This window comes from Uranotaenia lowii, chromosome 2, assembly GCF_029784155.1.
Source record: "Uranotaenia lowii strain MFRU-FL chromosome 2, ASM2978415v1, whole genome shotgun sequence".
NCBI classification, from domain to species: domain Eukaryota; kingdom Metazoa; phylum Arthropoda; class Insecta; order Diptera; family Culicidae; genus Uranotaenia; species Uranotaenia lowii.
The window spans coordinates 33,233,475-33,259,899 of record NC_073692.1 but is presented as its reverse complement, the minus strand read 5'-3'; the positions used below and the strand labels follow the sequence as shown (position 1 = coordinate 33,259,899).

The 26,425-nt window shown below is 37.4% G+C and overlaps 1 protein-coding gene across 13 annotated transcripts in view; it reads left to right on the top strand.

Moving 5' to 3' along the window:
• Positions 1-26,425, top strand: part of LOC129750037 (voltage-dependent L-type calcium channel subunit beta-1) — a 442,665-nt gene that overhangs the window by 392,337 nt on the left and 23,903 nt on the right. For 12 of the 13 annotated variants that reach the window (XM_055745226.1, XM_055745223.1, XM_055745227.1 and 9 more), the window contains 5 exons: positions 8,278-8,397; positions 8,460-8,561; positions 8,679-8,799; positions 24,474-24,708; positions 24,778-24,901. In XM_055745226.1, coding sequence (XP_055601201.1) covers positions 8,278-8,397; positions 8,460-8,561; positions 8,679-8,799; positions 24,474-24,708; positions 24,778-24,901 — 702 coding nt within the window. The remainder of the gene's footprint in view (positions 1-8,277; positions 8,398-8,459; positions 8,562-8,678; positions 8,800-24,473; positions 24,709-24,777; positions 24,902-26,425) is intronic. The other variant, XM_055745235.1, reaches the window with a different exon arrangement.

Genomic DNA, 26,425 nt, shown 5'->3' with positions numbered 1-26,425 from the left:
TCAATGGAGAATTTTGGAACTGTGGAAAGCACATTTATCGTCCATTTTTACCATATCGGACAATGAATTAACTATCGAACTGATCACGTCCAAACTAAAGGCAAAGATGACCTAAAAAGGCGAACTTTTTAAAACTTTCAGAGAACAGGACAGCGTCTATTAGTCAATAAGATTAACTATCCCTACTTCCTACAAAGGTCTGGATGATCAGGTTTGTTGTGAGAACTTGGGGACTTCGAGAGCGATAACGGTGGCCTAACGACGACGGCTACCGAGACAAGCATCCAACAACACGAACACTGCCGAGGGGATTCTAACTTCGTCGGTGTAAAGGGTGATACGGTCAAAATTTGGTAAAGAGAAAACGCGTGTAAATCGCTGAAACCGTTTATTTAAAAAATCAAATTAAATTTCTTTTTCAAGTTTAATTTGTATAAAATTCAGGAAAAATATTCAGTTAGGCTTTCGCTTTTCCAAATCCGATTTGCCGGGCCTTACGCTTAACCCCTGCCATCAGATTTTGTACAGCAACCTTGTCCACCTTCTTCGCCGCAGAAAGCCAGTTTGTCTTGAACTGCTGCTCGTCCTTAGCAGTTTTTTTGGTCTTCTTTAGGTTCTGCTTGACAATAGCCCAGTATTTCTCAATTGAGCGGAGCTCTGGCGTGTTGAGAGGGTTCTTGTCCTTGGGAACCACCTGCACGTTGTTGGCGGCGTACCACTCCATGGCCATTTTAACGTAATGGCAAGATGCCAAATCCGGCCAAAACAGTACGAAACAACCGTGTTTCTTCAGGAAAGGCAGCAGACGTTTATTCAAACACTCCTTCTCGTAAATTTCTTGGTTGACAGTCCCGGAAGCTATGAAAATGCTGCTTTTCAAGCCACAGGTACAGATGGCTTGCCAAATCAGATATTTCTTCAAGAACTTTGATAGTTTCATGTGCTTGAAAATATCTGCTACCTTTCCCCTTCCTTTTGCCGTATAAAACTCCTGTCCCGGAAGCTGCTTGTAGTCGGCTTTGACGTGGGTTTCGTCGTCCATTACCACGCAGTCAAACTTCGTCAGCATCGTCGTTTACAGCCTCCGGGATCGCGCTTTGGCCGTCGTATTTTGTTTATCATCACGATTTGGAGTCACTACCCTCTTGGAGGTCGATAGTCCGGCTCGTTTTTTGGCTCGATGCACGGTTGTAGACGATACACCCAGCTTATTTGCGGCATCTCGGAGAGAGAGGTTAGGGTTTCGCTTGAAACTACCGGCAACTCTCTTTGTCGTCTCAGCGGCTTCCGGTTTTCGATTTCCTCCCGATCCAGACTTCCTGGCTGTCGACAAACGTTCCCCAAACGCTTTAATTACATTTTTAACGGTTGATTTGACAACTTTTAGCGATTTTGCCAGCTTTGCGTGCGAGTAGCTCGGATTTTCGGGATGCGTGAGCAAAATTTTGACAACTGAAGAGTCAATTCTAAAATCAAAATAGGAGCAACATTCTACACACACACACCTTCAAAATGAGGGGTGTTCAGGTTTTTTAAATGCAAAATTGAAAGAAATACGTCAAGTTGATATTGACCAAATTTTGACCGTATCACCCTTTAGGCCTGACGCTGAACGCCGGTAGATAGAATTCTCTGCCAGCTTCAGCTCCTCCTGTATTAGAGCACCTAGCCCCAAGAGTGCCTCGTTATCGCCTTTCAGATATTCAAGACATAACGTTGTACATAACCAATTGTCCGCAGAAGTTGTTTCCAAAAAGAGAAGCGTTGGAAGTCGATTGTTGGTACCCTAGGCCAGTGATGGTTTGAATCATTTGACTTATTTTTGAATCATTTTGTTATAACTTCTTTTGAAAACATTTTTCCATGAAATGATGTTCTAAACTTTAGTAGATACAGATCTAAGCTACAACTTTCTTGTATGTCATAAATATGTATCTTCAATGTGGTATGAATTGTAGGATTTAATCCAACCCGCTAATCCAAATGATTGTGATTACGATCATTGCTCAAAAATTTAAACTTTTCGATTTCTCATTCATAAGGCATAAGAGATACAGGTTTGTGTTGGTCACAAAAGTTGCAGCTAAGATCTAGTTCTACTAAAGTTTAGAACATCATTTCTGGGAAAAATGTTTTCAAAAGAAGTTATAAGCAAATGATTCAAAATTAAGTCAAATGATTCAAACCATCACTGCCCTAGGCCTCCATGGTTGTCCCTTGATCTTCACAATCGCCGGGCCAAGAAATTTCAGGTTTTCACAGGAAGTCTGGTCCACGGAACCAACAACGACTGCTTGGCTGGACATCGGGTAGCCTCTTCCACTTAGTACCTTCATCCGTAACGTTTTGCCTAGTCAGCAGCCATCTCCACTCTTTCACTTCCAAGCAGATCACTGATCCTGAAGGTCACAAATTGGCTATAGCGCCGATGGATCAGAGCGCAGTCAGTAAACTACGTCACGGAAATCAGTTCAGAATACTTTTGGCACTTACATTCTATCGGCGAGACGTACTCCAACTACTGTGTGCTTGTAGCCGCAGGGGAAATTTCAACGGCGCCATGTGAAGGTGTCAGATGTAGTATCCCACCACATCTCGAGGTCCTTTGGAATTTTGAAAGCCAGTTTCGAATCTCGAAACCTCCTTGCGCATGGATCCATCGTACCGCCATAGGATACCGCTCCTCGAATCGGTCATCGTTCCGGGTTTTCACGTAGTGCGCACTATTTGGTGAACATGCTGCCCCAAAGGTCATTACCGTAACTGTGATGTCAAGCCTATTATAATCGGGATAAAACTACGGACAATCCGGACTAGAGTAGAACGCGTGGTTGTACTTGAATCTTCAATTTTTTATTTTGCTTTTTCTGATACACGTTAAACTAATTATACTCAAGAACGTTATATAGTATCGCATTTCATCGCATCTCCCTCGTTTTAAAAAGCAAAGATTAATTCCGAAAAAGAAAGCTTTACGTTTACCAACACCTCGGGATTTCCGCTCTCAGCTCCACTGATCCACAGAATTATTTGGCTTTGCTGGTTTTGCTTCTGCATGGCGACTTGGAAAAACATTTCTCAAATGCTTACCACGACGGTGACGCTGAACTCCCGGAACTTGAAGACGACTGATAACAGGGCGTTAGCTGATCGGAACCTGTAAGCAGAAACGAATTGAGGGAAACTCCATTGACCTTGGCTGCCGCGTCAAATTCAACGCGATTTTTTTCTGTCTGCTTTGGATTCGAAGTTCGAAGTTCCTCCGCCTTTCTCTGAGCGGTTAATCGTCGAATGTCCCCTTTCTCCTCGTAGTCGAACATTTTTGGTGACATCGCTGCCTCTAGATGAGGGGCTCGCTTCAGTAGACACACAGCAAAAAAAAAATGTAACGATGGACGATGTAATTTATGGAGACGATGTATTATTAGGTATTTCTGTTGCAATAATACATCTAAACGATGTACACAATGCGAACACGTCGTGTGATGTAATATCACAACCTTCTATGTGATATCGCATCAAGTAGTCAATGTTTTCTCCAATTGACGTCTGAAATTGTTTTCATTTACAAAAGTTTGAAACGGATTATGGAATTCAGAAAAACTTGTTTGGCTTGTAAGTACTACCAAAATCAATTAAATATCTAAGCAAAACTATTGCTTTGAGTTTCATTTCATTATTTTTCATTTTTAGAGAATTTGGCCCATTTGCATCAGCAGTAGAAGATTTTATTATTTAAAACACCCGGATGAAAAAGTGAATATGTTATTTGAGTATTTATTCATCTTTCCTGTGAATTTATCTTTTATAGATTTAGGAAATTATGTGTTCCGGCTTTCAAAAAAATGGAGTGGCTTAAACATATCGGTTTGGGAATAAAACTTAAGAAGATAAGTGTCCAGTGATCGTTTCTACACGAAGTCTGAACCCGAATATTCATGATGAATCAGCGTGTTGTCTGAGCTCGAGCATGGATGTCCTCCTTCAAAATAAGGGGAATGCTGAACAGAAAATGTGGATCAAAGTTTCATAAAGTTAGGCTTGGCTGTTAACAAATATAAGCTTAACATACCAAGTTATAATAAATGTATAATTATTTGAAGTTTATGGCTCAGTTTATTTTAAATTGGATTTCGACAACCCTTTTCGAATTGATAAAAACCCCTAATCTGGATTCTGAATTACTAAATGTATCACAAAGTCTAAAGAAAAACCCTAAAAAATGGATTCTAGTATATTATTTTCATGCTCTATTTCGTCTATCACGTTACATTTGTGGAGTAGCTGATACATCAAAAGAATGTAATATTAGATAACATTTGCGACACAAGTTATGTGCACGTTTTTGATGTAATATCGCAACACTTTTTTTGCTGTGCAGTTCAGACGTTAGGGCCATTTTTTCTACACAGAAAAAAATCTGAATCCATAACAACACTGAAATAGAAAACCTTTATCATTACATGACGTGGAACGCGATTTATTAATGTAAATTTACAAAATAAAAAAAGTTGAATCCTTAACAGCACTGAATTCGTATGACACAAACATTACTTGACATGGAACGCGATTATTTGATGTAAATTTACATCACATATGATGTAAATAAAAAGAAGCATCATATATGACGGAATTTTCAGTGCGAATTAAACATTACATGTCTTAAATATTTTATATGTCTTTCATATTTACACGTCTGTTGAAGATTACAGACGTGTAATATTCAACTCGCACTGAAAATTCCATCATATGTGGTGCTTCTTTTTCGTTACATCATATGTGATGTAATCTTATAACATTTTTCTGGTCACACAAAATTCTTAACAGCACTGAAATCTTAAAATTACACGACATGGAAAGTTATAGGACATTGAATTTGAATTTAATTAATATTACAATACACTGAACGCGATGATGTCATGTAAAAATACAGACTGTCAAGAACAGAACCATAGACAAATAAAAACAAAGTGTCAAGTCCAGTCGTGCACCAAAGTATTTGTTTTAAGCAGTTTTCCCGCGAGTGAGGTTCCCGGAGATCTCATGATGTAGGGATGCGGTTCCGGAAGCGGCTCCATTTTACCACCATGTTGTTCTCTGTGATGTTACTCAACTTAGGATTCGGGGAAGAAAATGAAAGGTTAAAGTGAATTCTAATAAAAAAAAAAATGTGAGCTGAAAAAAATTTCTGTCGCTAAATAAAATAAATTAATTTAGGTATAAAAAGGTTTAATTTTTATGAAGAGATGATAAAATTCCATTATTGAATCATATAAACAAAAAATAAAAATAAAAACAAATTCCAATTGGAAAGTTTTTCTTCCAATATTCAGTGATTTTATAATTTACATCATTTTTATTTTACACGTTGCCAATTTTACATCATTTTTTATTTTACACGTTGCAAAATTTTACTGACGTGTAATTTCCAACTAGCACTGAAAATTCCGTCATATATGATGCTTCTTTTTATTTACATCATATGTGATGTGATTTTACAGATTTTTTTCGTAGTGTGTACTCGGCAAGCTTATTCGGTCGTAGCGCCACAACCAGAGCATACAAAATTCACCGTCATCAGTCATAAAACTGTGAATGTGAAAAAGTTAAAGCAGTCGCATTCATAACAGACGTCTTCAAATGAGTAACCAAGGAAACCAATCTCGCCTCAACCTTCAGTCAAATGAAGCGTCGGAATAATCATAGTCGCCTTCAGCCCGTCGTCGTCTTTTTGACTGTGACGGAATAATGTTTAGATAAAAAATACATCTTAAGACGACGCTGAAAAACACAAGTTACGTTATGGTCGTGGCTGAAAAAAAAAATCTAAAACAACGATCATCGTTTCCGTTTTTGGAGATCAGTCCAGGATAGTTCGGGACCGGGACATTTTCGAACGTAACATCAACTGTCACGACCGATGAGAATTCGCTAGGGACTAGAAGGACAATATCGACTATGCGCAAAAAAATGCCTCTCATAATTATCTATATAAAAATACCTTTACAATATTGTAATTCCGCAATTGGTAGTATTTTTTGATTCCGAATTTTATTTGTTTTTGACACTGGCAAATCGCCGAACAAGCAATCCAAATACACAAAAAATTTCGAATCATACATAAAACGCTTTGAACCGACACCGTCAACTTGCTTGACGACCGTCGTTTGAAAAATAACATCCGTCACGTGAACAGAAATCCATGACGATAGTCAAGCTTTTCCAGTCCCTTGAAGCTTGACTAGTAGTCAAATGAGATTTGAAATGTGCCGATGAAGGAAAATCAGCAACCATGTCAACTATGATGCTTGAAAAATGTCTGCTCTGGCCACAACAATTCGGTCTCGCAGCGGATTTCCATTAGCCACGTTTCGGAGGACAGCATCGACTTCGACGATCCCGCAATCCCCTGTGACTCGATCGGAAATTACTTCTTCTGTCTGGCGTTTGCTCGCGCAAGATTTTAACAAATCTGTTAATGATCGGCGATTATTTTGTCGGTATGTCAAAACAGCGGCGAACTGCACCAGTGGGTGCGAGGTGTATTAGTAAGTATTCGAGTGTTCAGGACCAGATCTTCACACTACGCAAATCTTCCAAAAATGCCGTGAACACCAAGTTCTTACGCATTATCTATTCATCGACTTCAAAGCTGCATAAGACACGATCGATCGTGTTGAGCCATGGAAAATCATAAATGAGATGGGTTTTTCCGGGAAGCCTCCCAAACTGATCAAAGCGACAATGGATGGAACGCAGTGCTGTGTGCGGATTTTGGGTGAACTGTCGAGTTCATTCAAAACACGCAGGGGGCTTCGACAAAAGCGATGGTCTATCCTGTATGATGTTGAACGTGACGGGGCACGATTTTGTACAGATCCAGTCAACTTATCTGCTTAGCCGACGACATTGCTATTGGCAGATCATCTGCGGCGTTGAAGGAGATCTACCGCAAACTGAAACACGAAGCAGGAAGCATTGGGTTGATGCTTAATACGTCCAAAACGAAGTATATTCTGGCCTGCGGATTCGAGACCGACTGAACCCGCTTGTCAAGGTCATGATCGACGGTGACGAGCTGGAGGTAATCAACGACTTTGTCTATCTCAGCTGGTGATCACAGACAATGATACCAGCCGTGAGATCAGGCGGCGAGTTATCAACAAAAGTCGTGCCTTCAATAGACTCCACAGGCAACTGCGGTCGAGAAGACTTAGCCCACTCACAAAGTGTAACCTGTACATGATGCTCATAAGCCCGGTTGTCCTCTACGGGCACGAGACGTGGATATTGCTCGAGGAGGACCTGCGCATACTTGGAGTGTTCGAGCGACGAGTATTAAGAACCATCTTTGGCGGCGTGCATCCTGCAACGAAGTGTGGAGGCGAAGGATGAACCACGAGCTCGCACGACTCTACGGCGAACTCGGTATCCAGAAGATGGTGAAGGCTGGCCGGATACGGTGAACAGGACATGTTGCTAGAATGCGACTGTCCTGCAAAACTACGAATCCGGTAGGAAAGAGACGAGCAGGGATGTAACAAGTGAGGTGGTTAGACCATGGGGAACGTGATCTGGCGATTGTGGAATGTCCTTGAAATTCGAGAACGGTTGCCATGGACCGAGTTATTTGGAGGAATTATGTTCATTTGATTCAAATGATTCTACATAAATGCTTTAAAGACCTCAAGTTGCTATTAGCTACAAAAAACTGTGTCAAAACGATGTATTCTCGTTGTATTAGTCTACTAATTGTACAGAATCATTTAAATGACATTTAAACCAAATTTGTAGGAAATCAGTCTTCAATTGTTTGAGCGAGTTAGAACCGAGAGAGTTATTGTTGTAGATTCGCTAAATCAAATTAAGGAAAATTTTCATAAAAAGTTGAGCGACCTCTCAGAGTTGTTAGACTGAGCTCAACTTGGCGTGGAGCCATCTGCTACGCCAAGGAACAATTTGAAATTCAAATAATACCCCTGTTTGGAACACCCAAATATGAACTATAAACTTCGGTTTTTGACTAGACTTCCTCAAATGGGCTCGAAATAAAGGTAATAATTCATATCAAAAAGCAAATAGCACATGATATCTATATACAGTTCGATTATTGTTACAATTCTCTGCTTGGTTCGTCATTGGCTGAAAGTTATTGCTATTTCACGTTGACCAAATTTACATATTCCTATTAAAAATGAAAGCATTTTTTTTTCAATATGATAATCTCAATATTTAATTATTTTTCCCTATCTTGTTATGTTATTTTCATTGAAACAGAGTAAACCTGTTGCATTCGCTGTGAGGACAAACGTATCGTACGATGGCAGTTTGGATGACGACTCGCCGGTGCACGGCAGCGCAGTTTCGTTCGAGGTCGGCGACTTTCTTCATATCAAGGTGAGGAATTTCGATCTTCCATCCTGATTGATTTGTTCTAATTTTTAATCCCCTTTTTACAGGAGAAATATGACAATAACTGGTGGATTGGGCGATTGGTTAAAGAAGGCTGTGAAGTGGGGTTCATTCCCAGTCCCGTTAAGCTAGAACACATACGAATGCAGGTAAGGTCGTCGTGGCTGACTTGGATCAATTTAAATCATTCTTTTTGATGAACCTTTTAACTAATTATTTATTAATGATTTGTTTCAAAACCGCGAACATAATCAAACTTCCTCCAGGCATCGGCGGCGCGCTCATCCAAGCTGTATACAAGTAAGGGATCATCATCTAGCGGTAATTTAGGAGCACCTGGAGTACCAGGTGCGGAACCATCACGAGGTAGCACACCCCCAACACCTGGTATGACACAGAGTTTACTTTCATTTGATTCTGTCTTCCGTTTTATTGTCTATGTGTTGATTGATGTTGTTTATTTTTGGAACTATTGGAAACTGGATATAATCAAAACAAAATCTTTATATTTTTCTTTTTCCAAATTTATATCTATGATTTTCCAAATTTCACTTGAGTTGTTTCCGTTTTCGTTTTTCTACCGATTGGAACTCTGTTTCAGTTTCAAATTGTCTGGATGCTAGATGAAGGATTTTCAAATTGTACCGAAAAATGTTGTTTGCTACCATCATGACACAGCTTTGAGAAAAATTTAAACAAACATTCTCTTCGAAAAAATTGCATTAAATTCCCAAATGATCTTGAATACTGTTTTAAATCAACAATCATGTGTTTATTCAAAAAAATCAACAGCTCCTAAGTTTAGAATGACCCATTTCTAAACTAATCGGTTATTTCCTAGTTAGTCAAACGAACAGCTGATTTACGAGGGGATAAATAAGCTGTACGCTTAAAATCCCGGAAAAAAGAACAGCTGATTTCTCAGTGTTAACAAGTTTTTTGGCGACCTCTGGTCCGCTGAATAACAACAACATTAGGTATGTTCAATGACCGTGCAATATCTAAATGTGTTTGACGCCAAAATAAAATAGAAGTCAAACGATATATGCCACCAAAACATATTTTTCAAAGTCGATATGATAAAGTCTGCTTCATTTAATATTGGAACACAAACAATTGCGTGTAGTTCAGTCATTTATTAACGAATTCATATTTTGTTTTTCATACAAATGTAGCATTTTCTTTACTCTTTCATAAAAAAAAATTAAAAAAATTATTCATTGCTGTTTCGAAGAAATTCTCGTACTTTTCCCGTAATACGGCACATTAGGCGGCGCACACCCTTTTCGTCCACCGTTTTGGCGATTTGATTCCACCAGTTCTTCATTTGAGTCATGTTCCTAACAAGTTTTCCCTTTGCCTTAAGCCTCCGCTTCGTGATTGCCCAGTATTTCTCTATCGGCCGGAACTGGGGGCAGTTTGGGGGGTTGAGGTCCTTCGGTATTACGCTGACCCCGTTCGTTGCGTACCATTCCATAACCGTTTTGCTGTAATGGCAGCTTGCGAGGTCCGGCCAAAACATTACTGGACGGTCGTGGGCACGAATAAACGGCAGAATCCGTTTCTGTAGGCACTCTTTTTTTGTAGACTTCTGATGTCATTGTTTTGTCAGTGAGAAAGACTTTGGTTTTCTGTCCACAACTGCATATCCCCTGCCAAATCATGTACTTGCGGGCGAATTTATCCGCAAACACGAACTTAAATTTTGCAGGTACATCCCCCCGAGCCGTCGCCAAATAAAATTTTTGACCTGGGATTTGCCCGAAGTCCGCCTTCACGTAGGTCTCATCGTCCATCAGAATACATCCGTCGAACTTGGTCAGCACTTGGTCGTACAGCTTTCGAGCACGGATTCTGGCCACATTGTTCTGCTTCAGCGTCCGATTTGGCTGTTTGCTGGCTCGGAATGACCTTATTCCTTCCCGGAGACGAATTCGTCGCACCGTACTGTGAGCGGCCTGGAACTAATTGGCCAAATCGCGGTCTGAAAGATTGGGATTCCTCTTGACGGCCTTGATGACTTTCACACGCAGTTTCCGGTCGACAGTTCCACTCCGACGCTTCGAATGCGGCTTCCGAGCCGTCGTCAATGTTTCCTTGTACTGCTTGATAACACGCCATACGGTATTTCTGGGCATTTTAAGCTGTTTAGCTAGCTTCGATGCCGACAACAATGGATTTTCAAGAAAACTGTGCACAATTTGATCTCTCCGTTCGGCTTCCATGACGGTTGTTTACAAAATGCTATCGTTTGGTGTTATGACATAAATACATGGTGAAAGGTAATGAATTTCCCGACACGTGGGTGATAAAAGTTTCCAAATCCGTCCACTAGGAGCGCCACAATGAGCAAAAGAATTTGTTCCAATATTAAATGAAGCAGACTTTATGTAATAGATTCATCGTATTCGAAACTGAAAAAAAAATGAAATTTGTACAGGGAACGAAAACTTAATTTGAACAAAAAAAGATTTCTTTTTCAAACAAATATAATCTTCAACGTTCGAAATGAAAATCAACTGTGATGTCATGATTTTTTAAAACAAAAAACATCGACAATGCGGACAACATCTGTCTCAGAAAATACCTTATTAAAAATGTGCTCACATAGAGCTGAAATCAAGGCCAGAAGCTACTTTTCGAGTAAAAACCTATTCGTTGCCAAAATAAAATTGGAACGAAGTTAGTAAAAAAACGTAAATTTGTTGATACTCACGATTTTCGGATGCTTTTTAACATTTTTGTCATTTTTGTCATAATTATCATTTTTGTCACTTTTGTCATTTTTATTATTTTTGTTATTTTTATCATTTTTAACATTTTTGTTATTTTTATCATTTTCGTTATTTTTATCATTTTGGTCATTTTTATGATTTTTTAGTATTTATCATTTCTATAATTTCTATCATTTTGTCATTTTTGTTTTATTTTGGCATTTTTGACGTATTTGTCATTTTTGTCATTTTTGTCATTTTTTGGCATCTTCGTCATTTTTGTTATTTTTGTCATTTTTATCGTTTTGTCATTTTTATTATTTTTGTTTTTTTTATCATTTTTGTTATTTTCATCATTTTTGTTATTTTTATCATTTTGGTCATTTTTATGATTTTCTTTTCTATAATTTGTATAATTTTGTTATTTTTGTTTTATTCTGTCATTTTTGTCATTTTTGACGTATTTGTCATTTTTATCATTTTTGTCACTATTGTCTTTTTGGTTATTTTTAATATTTTTGTCATTTTTGTTATTTTTGTGATTTTAAAAATTTAAAAAAAAAATTAAAAATTTTATTATTTTTGTCATTTTTGTCATTTTGTCATTTTTGTCATTTTTGTCATTTTTGTCATTTTTGTAAGTTTGTCTTTTTTTGTAAATTTTTGTCATTTTTGTCATTTTTGTCATTTTTGTCATTTTTGTCATTTTTGTCATTTTTATCATTTTTATCATTTTTGTCATTTTTGTCATTTTTGTCATTTTTGTCATTTTTGTCATTTTTGTCATTTTTGTCATTTTTGTCATTTTTGTCATTTTTGTCATTTTTGTCATTTTTGTCATTTTTGTCATTTTTGTCATTTTTGTCATTTTTGTCATTTTTGTCATTTTTGTCATTTTTGTCATTTTTGTCATTTTTGTCATTTTTGTCATTTTTGTCATTTTTGTCATTTTTGTCATTTTTGTCATTTTTGTCATTTTTGTCATTTTTGTCATTTTTGTCATTTTTGTCATTTTTGTCATTTTTATCATTTTTGTCATTTTTGTCATTTTTGTCATTTTTGTCATTTTTGTCATTTTTGTCATTTTTGTCATTTTTGTCATTTTTGTCATTTTTGTCATTTTTGTCATTTTTGTCATTTTTGTCATTTTTGTCATTTTTGTCATTTTTGTCATTTTTGTCATTTTTGTCATTTTTGTCATTTTTGTCATTTTTGTCATTTTTGTCATTTTTGTCATTTTTGTCATTTTTGTCATTTTTGTCATTTTTGTCATTTTTGTCATTTTTGTCATTTTTGTCATTTTTGTCATTTTTGTCATTTTTGTCATTTTTGTCATTTTTGTCATTTTTGTCATTTTTGTCATTTTTGTCATTTTTGTCATTTTTGTCATTTTTGTCATTTTTGTCATTTTTGTCATTTTTGTCATTTTTGTCATTTTTGTCATTTTTGTCATTTTTGTCATTTTTGTCATTTTTGTCATTTTTGTCATTTTTGTCATTTTTGTCATTTTTGTCATTTTTGTCATTTTTGTCATTTTTGTCATTTTTGTCATTTTTGTCATTTTTGTCATTTTTGTCATTTTTGTCATTTTTGTCATTTTTGTCATTTTTGTCATTTTTGTCATTTTTGTCATTTTTGTCATTTTTGTCATTTTTGTCATTTTTGTCATTTTTGTCATTTTTGTCATTTTTGTCATTTTTGTCATTTTTGTCATTTTTGTCATTTTTGTCATTTTTGTCATTTTTGTCATTTTTGTCATTTTTGTCATTTTTGTCATTTTTGTCATTTTTGTCATTTTTGTCATTTTTGTCATTTTTGTCATTTTTGTCATTTTTGTCATTTTTGTCATTTTTGTCATTTTTGTCATTTTTGTCATTTTTGTCATTTTTGTCATTTTTGTCATTTTTGTCATTTTTGTCATTTTTGTCATTTTTGTCATTTTTGTCATTTTTGTCATTTTTGTCATTTTTGTCATTTTTGTCATTTTTGTCATTTTTGTCATTTTTGTCATTTTTGTCATTTTTGTCATTTTTGTCATTTTTGTCATTTTTGTCATTTTTGTCATTTTTGTCATTTTTGTCATTTTGTCATTTTTGTCATTTTTGTCATTTTTGTCATTTTTGTCATTTTTGTCATTTTTGTCATTTTTGTCATTTTTGTCATTTTTGTCATTTTTGTCATTTTTGTCATTTTTGTCATTTTTGTCATTTTTGTCATTTTTGTCATTTTTGTCATTTTTGTCATTTTTGTCATTTTTGTCATTTTTGTCATTTTTGTCATTTTTGTCATTTTTGTCATTTTGTCATTTTTGTCATTTTTGTCATTTTTGTCATTTTTGTCATTTTTGTCATTTTTGTCATTTTTGTCATTTTTGTCATTTTTGTCATTTTTGTCATTTTTGTCATTTTTGTCATTTTTGTCATTTTTGTCATTTTTGTCATTTTTGTCATTTTTGTCATTTTTGTCATTTTTGTCATTTTTGTCATTTTTGTCATTTTTGTCATTTTTGTCATTTTTGTCATTTTTGTCATTTTTGTCATTTTTGTCATTTTTGTCATTTTTGTCATTTTTGTCATTTTTGTCATTTTTGTCATTTTTGTCATTTTGTCATTTTTGTCATTTTTGTCATTTTTGTCATTTTTGTCATTTTTGTCATTTTTGTCATTTTTGTCATTTTTGTCATTTTTGTCATTTTTGTCATTTTTGTCATTTTTGTCATTTTTGTCATTTTTGTCATTTTTGTCATTTTTGTCATTTTGTCATTTTGTCATTTTGTCATTTTTGTCATTTTTGTCATTTTGTCATTTTTGTCATTTTTGTCATTTTGTCATTTTTGTCATCTTTGCATTTTTTGTCATTTTTGTCATTTTTGTCATTTTTGTCATTTTTGTCATTTTTGTCATTTTTGTCATTTTTGTCATTTTTGTCATTTTTGTCATTTTTGTCATTTTGTCATTTTTGTCATTTTTGTCATTTTTGTCATTTTGGTCATTTTTGTCATTTTTGTCATTTTTGTCATTTTTGTCATTTTGGTCATTTTTGTCATTTTTGTCATTTTTGTCATTTTTGTCATTTTTGTCATTTTTGTCATTTTTTTTTTCATTTATGTCATTTTTGTCATTTTTGTCATTTTTGTCATTTTTGTCATTTTTGTCATTTGTATCATCTTATGATTTTTATTATTTTTGTCATTTGTGTCGCTCTTGTCACTTTTTGTCATTTTTCTCATTTTGTCGTTTTTGTCGTTTTTGTCGCTTTTGTCATTTTTTGTCATTTTTGTCATTATTATCATTTTTCAATTTTGTCATTTTTTTCATTTTTGTCATTTTTGTCATTTTTGTCATTTGTATCATCTTATGATTTTTATTATTTTTGTCGCTCTTGTCACTTTTTGTCATTTTTGTCATTTTGTCGTTTTTGTCGTTTTTGTTGCTTTTGTCATTTTTTGTCATTTTTGTCATTATTATCATTTTTCAATTTTTTTTTTCATTTTTGTCACTAGGCATTTTTGTCTTTGAATGAAAATTTGAAATGAAAAAAAATTGTCAAACATGACACAAAAAGACTCTTGAACTTATTGGTCCTGTTTTGGAGTCTGCGAATTTTTTTTTATTTTAGTATTTGAAGTCATGTCATTTAGTCTTTTTCGTCAATGATATCATTTGTTTTAAGAAGGAAGTCTTATAACATTCCCTTCAGTTTTTTTGGGGTATTAAAAATATAATGGGTTTTTTAACAATATATTTTTCATAAGATTGACCGTTCATTTTAAACGGCCACCAATATTGTTCCCTTGAAGGCGAGAAAACTCTTATCAAGAAATTTAAAAATTAATAAATTTGACGCGTTTTTTTTCTATTTCCTTTATTGTATTTTTGTTTAACTATAAAAATAAGCCGAAAAATGGTTAAAATTTTCAATACCTATACAAATCAGTTGATTTGAAAATCGCAAGTAAAAATTGTGAATTTTAACAGCGTTTTTCTAGTTTTTTTTATCGAGGAAACTCTAGGTGGAGCTCTTTTTCTTTAACACTTTGTGTCAAGCAAGTGTTTTCAGGATCCATTATCAATTAATATGGATTACTTGCAAAATTAATTAGGAGGACTCTGAAACTTAATTTCTTTCCACAATGGAAAGCCGAAGTTTTGCTAGCATTTCCAGAATATTTTTAAGCCATTTTGAGGTGTTAATCTATGTAATTGTTATTGTCATGATGGTTAAAAGTAGGGTTAAAAAAAATTTCAGAAAGGGTTTCGAGTATTCCACAATTTTCTCTGTTTAAATTTTTGCCATTTCTTTTCCGTTGATTTATTGGTTCCCGGACTTTTCCGTTGCCAATCTTGTTTGTGTATCAATTTCCGTGCCCAGACCGTTGCCTTGATACCGACTCTCGTTTTACTTTACTTTTCTTTTTTGCAATTGTTGAATTGTAAAACACAGTATTTGCATATATTTGAACTACTCTATACATTATTGTAAGAACAAGCTTGTTATGTACCGGATATCGATGTTGAAATATATAACAGATTGATATTTTTCCTGATTTTTTCCAAGGATGTCAAATCGTCGTTTTTCAGTTCGATATATTATTTTTTTCTATCTCTTTGTACTAGCGTACTCTCTGTGGTGTACAATGCGTGTATTCAGTTTGATTTAAGCCTAAGTTTCCTTACCTTTTCCGTTGATTAAACTTTTGTTTGGACACAGACACGAGCACACATACACTCACACTCATACCTAAACAAACACAAATCCCAAAGTTAGACAGTCACGCTCCTGGTCGTTCACATTCTCTCTATTTCTATCACAAATTGACATATTTAGTTTCGTTTTTGACTCAGAAATTCACAAACCACACACACACACACACATAATTTCATATCTTAACCCAAACACGGTTTGACATCTCTTTCTTATCAGTCTTAGTTTTCGCGAGTTTACTCACAATGCATTCATTAATCTCACATTGTTCAATGATCTCTTCCTCATTTACTATCAACTATAAATTTCCGTAAAAAAAGATATCCATAAATATTTAAAAAAAAAAAGCCTAGCTGTAGATATGCTACTTCTGTAATGTAAATGTGTTGCTATTTTCTTCTTCTATCTGTAAAATAATGGTAAGGCATGAGTCAAACAAAAAAAAACAAAATTTGAATCGTTTCGTATGAATATGAATGATGATGATTGTGTGCAACGGAAGGAAGTTACAGAACTGAGTGAGATGTGGAAAGTCGAAAGCCAATCCACACATATGTCTGCAAGCAGCTGGTTGTCCAAAAAAGCACTGCGGCAATTTCGGTTGAAAAGACAAGACGAGACTAGACATGTTATTTTTTTCCCCGACCACTAGGCAGGACCAAAGGAGGGGAAAAAAGTAAACTGGAACGTCAAACGAAAAAAAAATCCCCAAACCATATTAGGTCCATCTGCAAAGACATCTGCATGCGGTAGTAGCTTTTGGCCTCGATTTTGTGGCTTCATTTGGTGGTGTCTTCGATTCGTTTAGTTCGGCTTTAGAGGTGAATAAAATATCGGATCTCCAAAATGACAAACCAATTCGAGAAAAGTTCTCGAACAGCGAGCTGCTGCTGGAGATGTTTCGCTCAAAAAAAGGGGAAAATGGAAGGTTTACAACTGACTCTTGATCACCAACTTGTGAACAGAAGACTAAATAGCTTTCAAAAAATGTTTGAATCATCCAATTTTCTGACAACTTCAGTCCAACGATGATTTACTACATTTATTAAAAACATCTTCAAAATTCTTCAAGCATAGAAAAAACGACCTATGACGAGCTCAATACGATTTTGATAATAATATGGCGACCGTCACACGTTTTCAAGACAAAAACAAGACTTATAAATAGTTCTGGCAATACTTAAACAAAACTTCAAAGCTTTCGCTAACTACGGCTGTATTCCATGGAATGAATCTTCTCAACTCTGGCTTTTAGCATCTAGACTCTGGTTTCTGGACTCTGGACTCTGAATTCTAAACTCTATACTCAAGAGTCTAGACTTTGAACTCTGGACTCTACCCAAGCAACCAAAAGTCACGTATTTACTTGAATGAAGGCAGTGAAAGTTACATATTGGCTGACAAAGAGAATCAACTTCCCAATTTCCTTTAGTGAACTTTATGTACTCATTAATGAACTTGAAAGTTGCAAAAGTGATTAATATGTACGTTGTATGTGGCTTGTTTTGTTCAATTCCCATTAGTGAACTAGATGTGCTCATTAACGAACTTGAAAGTTGCAAAAGTGATCTATACGTACGTTATACGGGACTTTAGTCACATAAAGGGTACAAAAGTGCTCAATACGGGATTTGGTAAGTCACATAAAGGGCACAAAAGTGCTCAAACGGGATTTTATAAGTCACAAAAAGTGCATTGATGTGCTTTTAAAATTAAATCACCACTTCGAGTTTTAGTTTCAGTTAGAACAACATCTAGGCGTGGCCTAGTGGTAGCGTGTTCGATTCTCACCACGAAGGTCGGGGTTCGATCCCCAAGCCGGGATAGATTTTTTTCAATAAGTAATTTTGTACTTGAGTGACCATTCTGATGCGATATATGTAGGAAATGTAGGAAAGAAGCAATTGAGCAATTTGTCGAGTTTGAAATCCGGCGCGTAGCATCATGGCGGCACCGGTACAGAACACAGTAAATAATCAAGAGAAGGTGATATGAACCGAAGCGAACGGTTCAGTTAAGATAGAGAGAAATTTTTTTGCTCATTTTGCGACTTTTTGGAAGCTGAATAAAGAGGCCGCTGGAAGCTGAATAGAAGATCATTAAGACTTGTTTTGGAACTTGAAAGTATCAATAAGAACTTAAATTTTGAGCTGCATAGAACGCACTTCATATTAATGATGAGGCTGAGTAAGCGTTTTTGTACCTGTTTTATGGGACTTTTGGTTGCTTGGGTAGACTCTGCACTTCGAACTGGGATTTGAGCTCTGGACTCTGGACTCTGAGCTATGGACACTGGACTTTGAACTCTGGACTGTCGATTCTGGACACTGGACTCTAACTCTAGACTCTGAACTTTTGACGCTGAGCTCTATACCCAGAACTCTGGACTCTGAACTCAGTACTCTGGATTCCGTACTACAAACTCTGGTCTTTGAACTCAAGCCTCTGGATTCTGGACTCTAGACGACTCTGAACTCTTGAATTTAGACTCTCGACTCTCGTCTCTGGACTTGTAACTCTGGGCTCTGAACTCTGGACTCTGAGCTATCGACTATGAGCATTGGACTCTTTATGCTGGAATCTGGACACTGGAGAGTCTGGGTTCTGGACTCTAGACTCTAAACTCCAAAATCCAGACGTTTGCAGGAATAAACCAAACCATCCAAGGGGCATTTTTTTTATTTTTTACCAGCCATTCAACGATGAGTATACTTGGCATGTCTTTAAGATTTCGTGACGCGAGATTCATTCAAAATTTAAATACTGGACCCTCAACTCTGGAATCTTGCCTCTAGACTCTAGACTCTGGTTTCTAGATTCTGAACTCTGGACTCTGGACTCTGGACTCTGGATTCTAGACTCTAGACTCTAGACTCTCAAGGCTGGACTCTGAACTCTTATTAACTCTGAATTCTGAACTCTGGATTTGGATTCCGGATTCGGGACTCTAAACTCTGGACTATGGACTCTAAACTCTGGACTTTGAACTCTGGATTCTAGACTCTAGACTCTGGGTTTCGGACTATAGACTCAGAACATAGGACTCTGGACCCTAGTCTCTGGTCTCTGAACTTCGAACTCTGAGCTCTGGACTTTGAGCTCTGGGCTCTGAACTACGGACTCTGGCCCCTGGACTATGGATTTTGGATTTCTTACTTTAGACTCTGGACTTCGGACTCTGAACTCCAGCCTCTGGACTCTGAACTTCGAACTCTGGGCATTTAGCCCTGGACTCCGGACTCTGAACTATGAAAACTGAACTCTGGACTCTGGACTGTCGATTCTGGACTCTGGTCTCTGGACGCTGGACTCTAAACTCTAGACTCTGGACTCTGGACTCTGTAACCTTACTTTAGACTCTCGATTTCGGACTCTGAACTTCGGACTGTGGATTTCGGACTCTGGATTTTATATTCTTGAATCTGGATTATGTACACTAAACTCTGGACTCTGGACTCTATTCTCTGGACTCCGAAACTGAAATGGGGCTATGGACTGTGAGTTCTGAACTATGGACACTGGACTTTGGAATTTGGAATCTCGATTCTGGACACTGAGCTCTGGACTCTAAACTCTGGACTTTGGATTCCTGACTCCTGACTCTGGACTCTGGATTCTAAACTCTGGCATTTTGACTCTGGTCTCTGAACTCTGAACTCTGGTCTATGGACTCTGACTTTAGATTCTGAACGCTGGACTCTGGACTGTGGATTAAAGACTCTGAACTGTAATCTCTGGGCACTTTTATCAGAATTCTGCACTCTGGATTTGGTTTGCGGGTTCGGGACTCTAAACTCTGAATTCCGAACTTTGAACTTTGAGCTCTGGACTCTGGACTCTGAACTAAGGACACTGGACTTTGAACTCTGAACAGTCGATTCTGGACACTGGACTCTAAACTGTTGAGTCTGAACTCTGGATTCTGAACTCTAGACTCTGAACTCTAGACTCTGAACTCTGGACTCTAGATTCCGTACTACAAACTCTGGTCTCTGAGCTCAAGCCCCTGGAATCTGAACCCTGGACTCTAGACGACTCTGAACTCTTAACTCTTGACTTTAATCTCTAGACTCTGGACTCTGGACCCTGAACTATGGACTCTGAGCTTTGGACTCTGGACTCTGGATTCAGGACACTGGAGATTCTGGGATTCTGAACTCTGGACTTTGTACGTCGGCAGGAACCAACCAAACCAACCGAGGGGTATTTTTTAATTTGTTATCAGCCATTCAACGATGAGCATATCTTGTATGTCTTTTAGATTTAAGGCGTTTGGTTGGAGCCAAACGGGTGTAAAATTTCGTCATACGAGATCTATTCGAAATTTCCATTCTGGACCCTGCACTCTTGGCTCTGGAATCTTGCTTCTAGACTCTAGACTTTGAACTCTGGAGTCTGGAGTCTGGACCCTGGACTCTAGACTCTGTACTCTTTGGACTAAAAACTTTTCACTTTGAATTCTGGTCTGTGGACTCTGAACTATGGATTCTGAGCTTTGGACTCTGGAGTCTGGACTCTAGACACTGTACTCTGGACTGTGGACTAAAGACTATGAGCTGTATTCTCTGGACTTCTGAATCTGAATTTTGAACTCTGGGTTTTGGATTCCGGATTCGGAACTATAAACTTTGGACTTTGGACTTTCGATTTTTTACTCTAAATTCAGGGCTCTGGACTCTGGACTTCAAACATAGCGCTAGGAGCTCTGGATTCTTGACATTGGACTTCGGACTTTGGAATGTCGATTATGAACACTGAACTCTGGCCTTTGGACTCTATTCTCTAGACTTTGAACTTGAAAATCTGGGTCCTGGACTCTAAGTTCTGAACTATAGACACTGGACTTGGGAATTTGGACTCTCGATTCAGGACACTGAGCTCTGGACTCAAGATTCTGGACTGTCGATTCTGGATTCTCGACTCTGGGATTTGGACTCTGGTCTGGACTCTGAACTCTGGTCTCTGAACTAAAGACTCTGGACTATGGACTCAGACTCTAGATTCTGAACTCTGGACTCTGGACTCTGGAATGTGGACTAAAGACTATGAACTGTAATCTCTGGACTCTTGAATCAGAATTCTGAACCCTGGATTTGGATTCCGGTTTCGAAACTCTAAACTCTGGACTATGGACTCTAAACGTTTTACTCTGAATTCAGGCTCTGGAATCTGAAATTCGAACTCTGGGCTTTGATTCTTGGCACTGGACTTTGGAGTCTGTGATGTCGATTCGAAACACTGAATTCTGGCCTTTGGACTCGAGACTTTAAACCCTGAACTTCGGATTTCAAATTCTGGACTCGGGACCCTAGTCTCTGGACTCTAAGCTCTGGACACTGGGCTCTGAACTATGAACTCTGAACCCTGGACTCTTGACTCTAAATTCCTGACTTTTGCCTCTGGACTTCAGACACTGGACTCTGGACTCTATTCTCTGGACTCTGAACTTGAAAATCTGGGCTCTGGACTCTGAGTTCTGAACTATGGACACTAGACTTTGGAATTTGGACTCTCGATTCTGGACACTGAGCTCTGTACTCTAGACTCTGGGCTTTGGATTCTTGAATTTAGACTCTGGATTCTAAACTCTGGATTCTAGACTCTGGATTCTAGACTCTGGATTTTAGACTCTGGATTCTAGAATCTGGATTTTAGACTCTGGAATTTGGACTCTGGTCTCTGAACTCTGAATTCTGGACTATGGAATGTAAACTAAATAATATGAACTGTAGTAGTCTCTGGATCCTTGAATCTGAATTCTGAACTCTGAATATGGATTCCTGATTCGGGAATCTAAACTCTGGACTTTTGACTCCAAACTTTTTACTTACCTTGGACTCTGGGCTTTTAGCTCTGGACTCTGGAATGTCGATTCTGGCTGGTCTCTGGAATCTGGACTCTAGACTCTAGACTCTGGACTCTGAACTCTGGTATCTGAATCAAAGACTCTGGACTATGGACTCAGACTCTAGATTCTGAACTCTGGACTCTGGACTGTGGATTAAACCCTGGATTCCAGACGCTGGACTCTGGGTTTCGGACTTAAGACTGTGAACATCGGACTCTGGATTCTGGACTCTGGACCCTAGTCTCTGGTCTCTGAACTTCGAGCTCTGAGCTCTGAACTTTGAGCTCTGGACTCTGGGCTCTTAACGATGGACTCTAGACTATGGACTTTGGATTCCTGACTTTAGACTCTGGACCCTGAACTTCGAACTCTGGGCTTTTAACTCTAAACTCTGGACTCTGAACTATGGAAACTGGATTCTGGACTCTGGCCTCTGGACTCTAAACTCTGGACTGTGGATCCTGACTTTAGACTCTCGATTTTGGACTCTGGACTTCGGACTGTGGATTTCGAACTCTGGACTTTAGATTCTGGAATCTGGATTATGGACACTAAACTCGGGACTCTATTCTCTGGACTCTAAACTTGAAAATCTGACTTTAGACCCTGGATTCTAGACTGTGGGATTTGGACTCTGGTTCTGGACTCTGAACTTTGGTCTATGAACTAAAGACTCTGGACTATGGACTCAAACTCTAGACTCTGAACTCTGGACTCTGGACTATGAACTAAATACTATGAACTGTAAACTCTGGACTCGTGATTCTGAATCCTGAACTCTGGATTTGAATTTCCGAATCTGGAATCTAAACTTTGGACGCTTGACCCTCGATTTTGGATTGTGGACACTGGATTTGAAAAAGTCGATTTTGGGTCATTTTGGACTTTTTCAAATCCTGGGGTCTTAAGGCTCCATTTTGGTTTAAAACTCATCCATGATTTTTTGCAGAATTTTTAAGTAGCGTTTACATGAGATTCAATTAAATTGACATCACTGCTGGTGAAAAGTTGACATGCAATATCTCGCTAGGCGCCCAGCAGTGATGTCAATTGAATTTATTGTTTATCAATGCCAAAAGACATACCCCTGCTAAACAGCTAATAACTTTTTTGCCTAATAAAATACGAAGTTACAGTCTTCGACAAAGTTGTTCAGCGAAAAATTCCTTTTAGAGAATTTATAAATTGGCACAATAGAAGAAACAAAAATGATGTTGATTTGTCAGTACAAAATATTCAAATTTCCCTTACAAAAATTAAAATTTACTCATGTAAACGCTACTTAAAAATTCTGCAAAAAATCATGGCTGAGTTTTAAACCAAAATGAAGCCTTAAGACCCCAGGATTTGAGAAAATCCAAAATTAACCCAAAATCGACTAAGTCTAATGCACCAATCTATACAAGAAACATTTCTCGAAATGATTCAAATACGATGAATGTGTACTGTTTGTGTATAAATTTGCAATGAATGGACGCTGTCTTTTTCGTATTTAAAATAAACATTTCAAACAAGATTGATTTTCAAAAATTATAAAATCATAAAACAGCTTCCATTTGATTGTTCTCGTTAAATCGTTCCGTTTATTTATTTCCGCTTGAAGCTTGTTGTTACTGTTGTAGTTTTAGGTAAACAAAGCCTTCTCTCTCACCGTCACACTTAATAAATAAATGAACGATAAACAACAAACCAAAAAATATGCTTAAATCACGCCAACTGTTGTTTAGCTCAACTGTATTTGTATTTGCTAATAGTGAACATGTAAGTAATCTTCCACAGGATAATCTTTGGCGAGTTTGGGCTGCAATTTTTTTCTTTCTTTTTTCTTTGAAATTTTTTTTTAATTTTTGCTTAGTTTATCAGCAATCAAATGAACGTTTCCTAATTACTTGTTCAAAAGAAATTGTTCTATGAAATTTGAAATAAAGTACCTTTTATTTGAATCTAACGTTCATTTTGATGTATTCTGAATTGCCAAATTTATGTTCGAAGCAGTTGGGTTTAAAATTCGTGTTTTTCTTGTTTTATTTCAATGTTTTTGATCATAAAAGAAAATAGCGACAATTTTTATTATTTCATTTTTTATTGCCGTTACAAGAACATGTGCCACAGTAAACCCATCTAACGTGAATGAAATATCAACACAATCAATTTTTTTACCTCTGATCAGAAGTGATGGCCTCGATCAATCACGGAGTAGCAACCATTGGCGATGTGGAACTAGTTCTACTGAGCCACGCTTGCGATCATGGAATTCGAAATGCGATTGTGTTCAATACAATTCAGTATAATAAAATAAACTTTTGGATACAAGAAGTCGAAGTTAATCAAGGATATTTTATTTCATTAAAATTGTTTGTAAAACATTTCGGGTTTCATGGTTAAAGGTGGATGTGAGTAGTCAATCAAGCTAAGCTAAGCTAAGCTAACGTGAATGAAATATCAACACAATTATTAAAATCAAAACCGCGTGGCACACGTTCAAAGCAGCTTCTAGAGACAGGTTTGCACATCAATGTTGAATGTATTTCTTAGCTTATGGCTGATTTTTCTGCTTCAGTAACTACGATTATCTTAATTCGTAAAGTGTTTCTACTAACATAACAAAACGAACAAAATGTCGTCGACAGCCGTAGATCAATCAATAAAGAAGTCTTTAATAAATCTTAAAAAAAAACAAACGTCCCCAACTAAACCTTCGATCCCAAATGACAGCAAATATTTGAATGTTTCGTTTCCGTCTTCTGTCTCTTTCCGATTCCTCTATCCCTCTCTATCTCTCCGGCGATGAACAGGAGATGACAGCGACTCGATGGGTGCCTCCCGACATGGCAAAACGCCGCTCGCCACGCCACCAACCAAGGAGAAGCGGAAACCGTTCTTCAAGAAACAGGAAACATCATCACCATATGACGTAGTGCCATCAATGAGACCAGTCGTACTTGTGGGTCCAAGTTTAAAGGGTTACGAGGTGACCGACATGATGCAGAAGGCGTTGTTTGATTTTTTAAAGCATCGATTTGAATCAAGGTGGGTGAAATTTGACGTTTGAAGGACTAAGTTACCAAGAATTTAAATTTACAATCTATCCCCTTTCAGAATTATTATAACCCGTGTTCAAGCTGATATCTCGTTAGCGAAGCGTTCCCTGATGAACAATCCATCGAAACGAGCGATAATGGAGCGTTCCAACAGTAGGTCATCTTGTTTAGCAGAAGTGCAGGTGAGTGTTTTTAAGATTTTTTTTTTGGAAATTACAAATTTTTGACTATCAAGATTGATATGGAATGGGGGAATCGGACAAATTGATACCTAATGACTTAAAAACGCATCAAACGCCGAGATCTAGGATTATTCCTAAAAACAAAATTCAGTCATTGCTATTCCCCGGGAAAACCGAATTCCTTTGCGAAGAAGGTCTTCTGTAAGTTATCCCACCACGAACCCGACATATTCACAAGCTCCACTATGTAGAAAGTGTATTCGACAGTCTGTCTGGCTCTATCGACAATCTCCTCAATAACAGACCGTATGAGCATCCACTGTGTTGTGACCTTTTCGGAAACCGATTTGTTTGTCGGATTGTCCTCTTACACCTTCAATGTACCACTGAGTCCACCATCAACTTTATATGATAGCTTTACAGCTGTAGACATAATTTTTTTTATGTTCGTAGTATTCCGTCTCACGACATAACTTGACGAACATAATGCCTAAAGCTCACTCGGTCCATGGCAATCGTTCTCCAATTTCCCGGACATCCCACATTTGTCAGATGTGGGCTTCTTGTGCGCTTCTTGTTCCTATCGGATTCGTAGCGAACACCTGTTTTACAGGACAGTCGTCCGGCATTCTCGCAACTTGTCCTGCCCAGCATATCCGGCCTACCTTCATCACCTTCTGGATATTGGGTTCGCCGTAGAGTCGCGCGAGCTCGTGGTTCATCCTTCGCCTCCAAACTCCGTTCTCCTGTACGCCGCCAAATATGGTTCTTAACACTCGTCGCTCGAATACTCCGAGTGTACGCAGGTCTTCCTCGAGCTATGTCTCGTGCCCGTAGAGAACAACCGGTCTTAGAGCGTCATATACTGGTTACTTTCATGCGACGGCTGAGTCTTCTTGACAGCAGTTACTTGAGTAGTCCATAGTAGGCACGACTTCCGCTGATCATTCGCCGCCAAATCTCACGGCTGGTATCATTGTTTGCTGTCACCAGTGAGCCGAGACAGACAAAGTCTTCGACTATCTCCAGCTCGTCGCCGACGACTCGTAGATATTTTACGAGTTGACATATCGGCCCCTATACAGATCAGTGTCTTGATGGCTTGCTTGGCCTTGCTAGAAGGACCGGACCGGAACATTTTTGGGAATTCCATGATTGCGACCTTCACTGTAATATTCGGAATGCCATCAGAACCCGGACTTTTCTCCAGTTGAAGTGACTTGGCGATATTGGGAAGCTTCTTAACCGATATCAGCTCTACCTCACTCGTATCACAGTCGTATAGGACTGGTGGCCAGATCGTTACGTTGTTTATTTGTTAATTTGAATTAAATCAACGGTCATCAGCAGATTCTAATATTTTATTGTTTATGACAAATTAAATCATCTGCCAAAAAAATTCTGCCAAGAAATTGTACATTTAGTCCTTATCAATTGTTTCTCATTTGATCACGAAGGTTACATTCAATCAGGCGTTTAAAGGTTACAGTTGAGACATTAAAATCAAGCAGAGCGTAGAAGCGT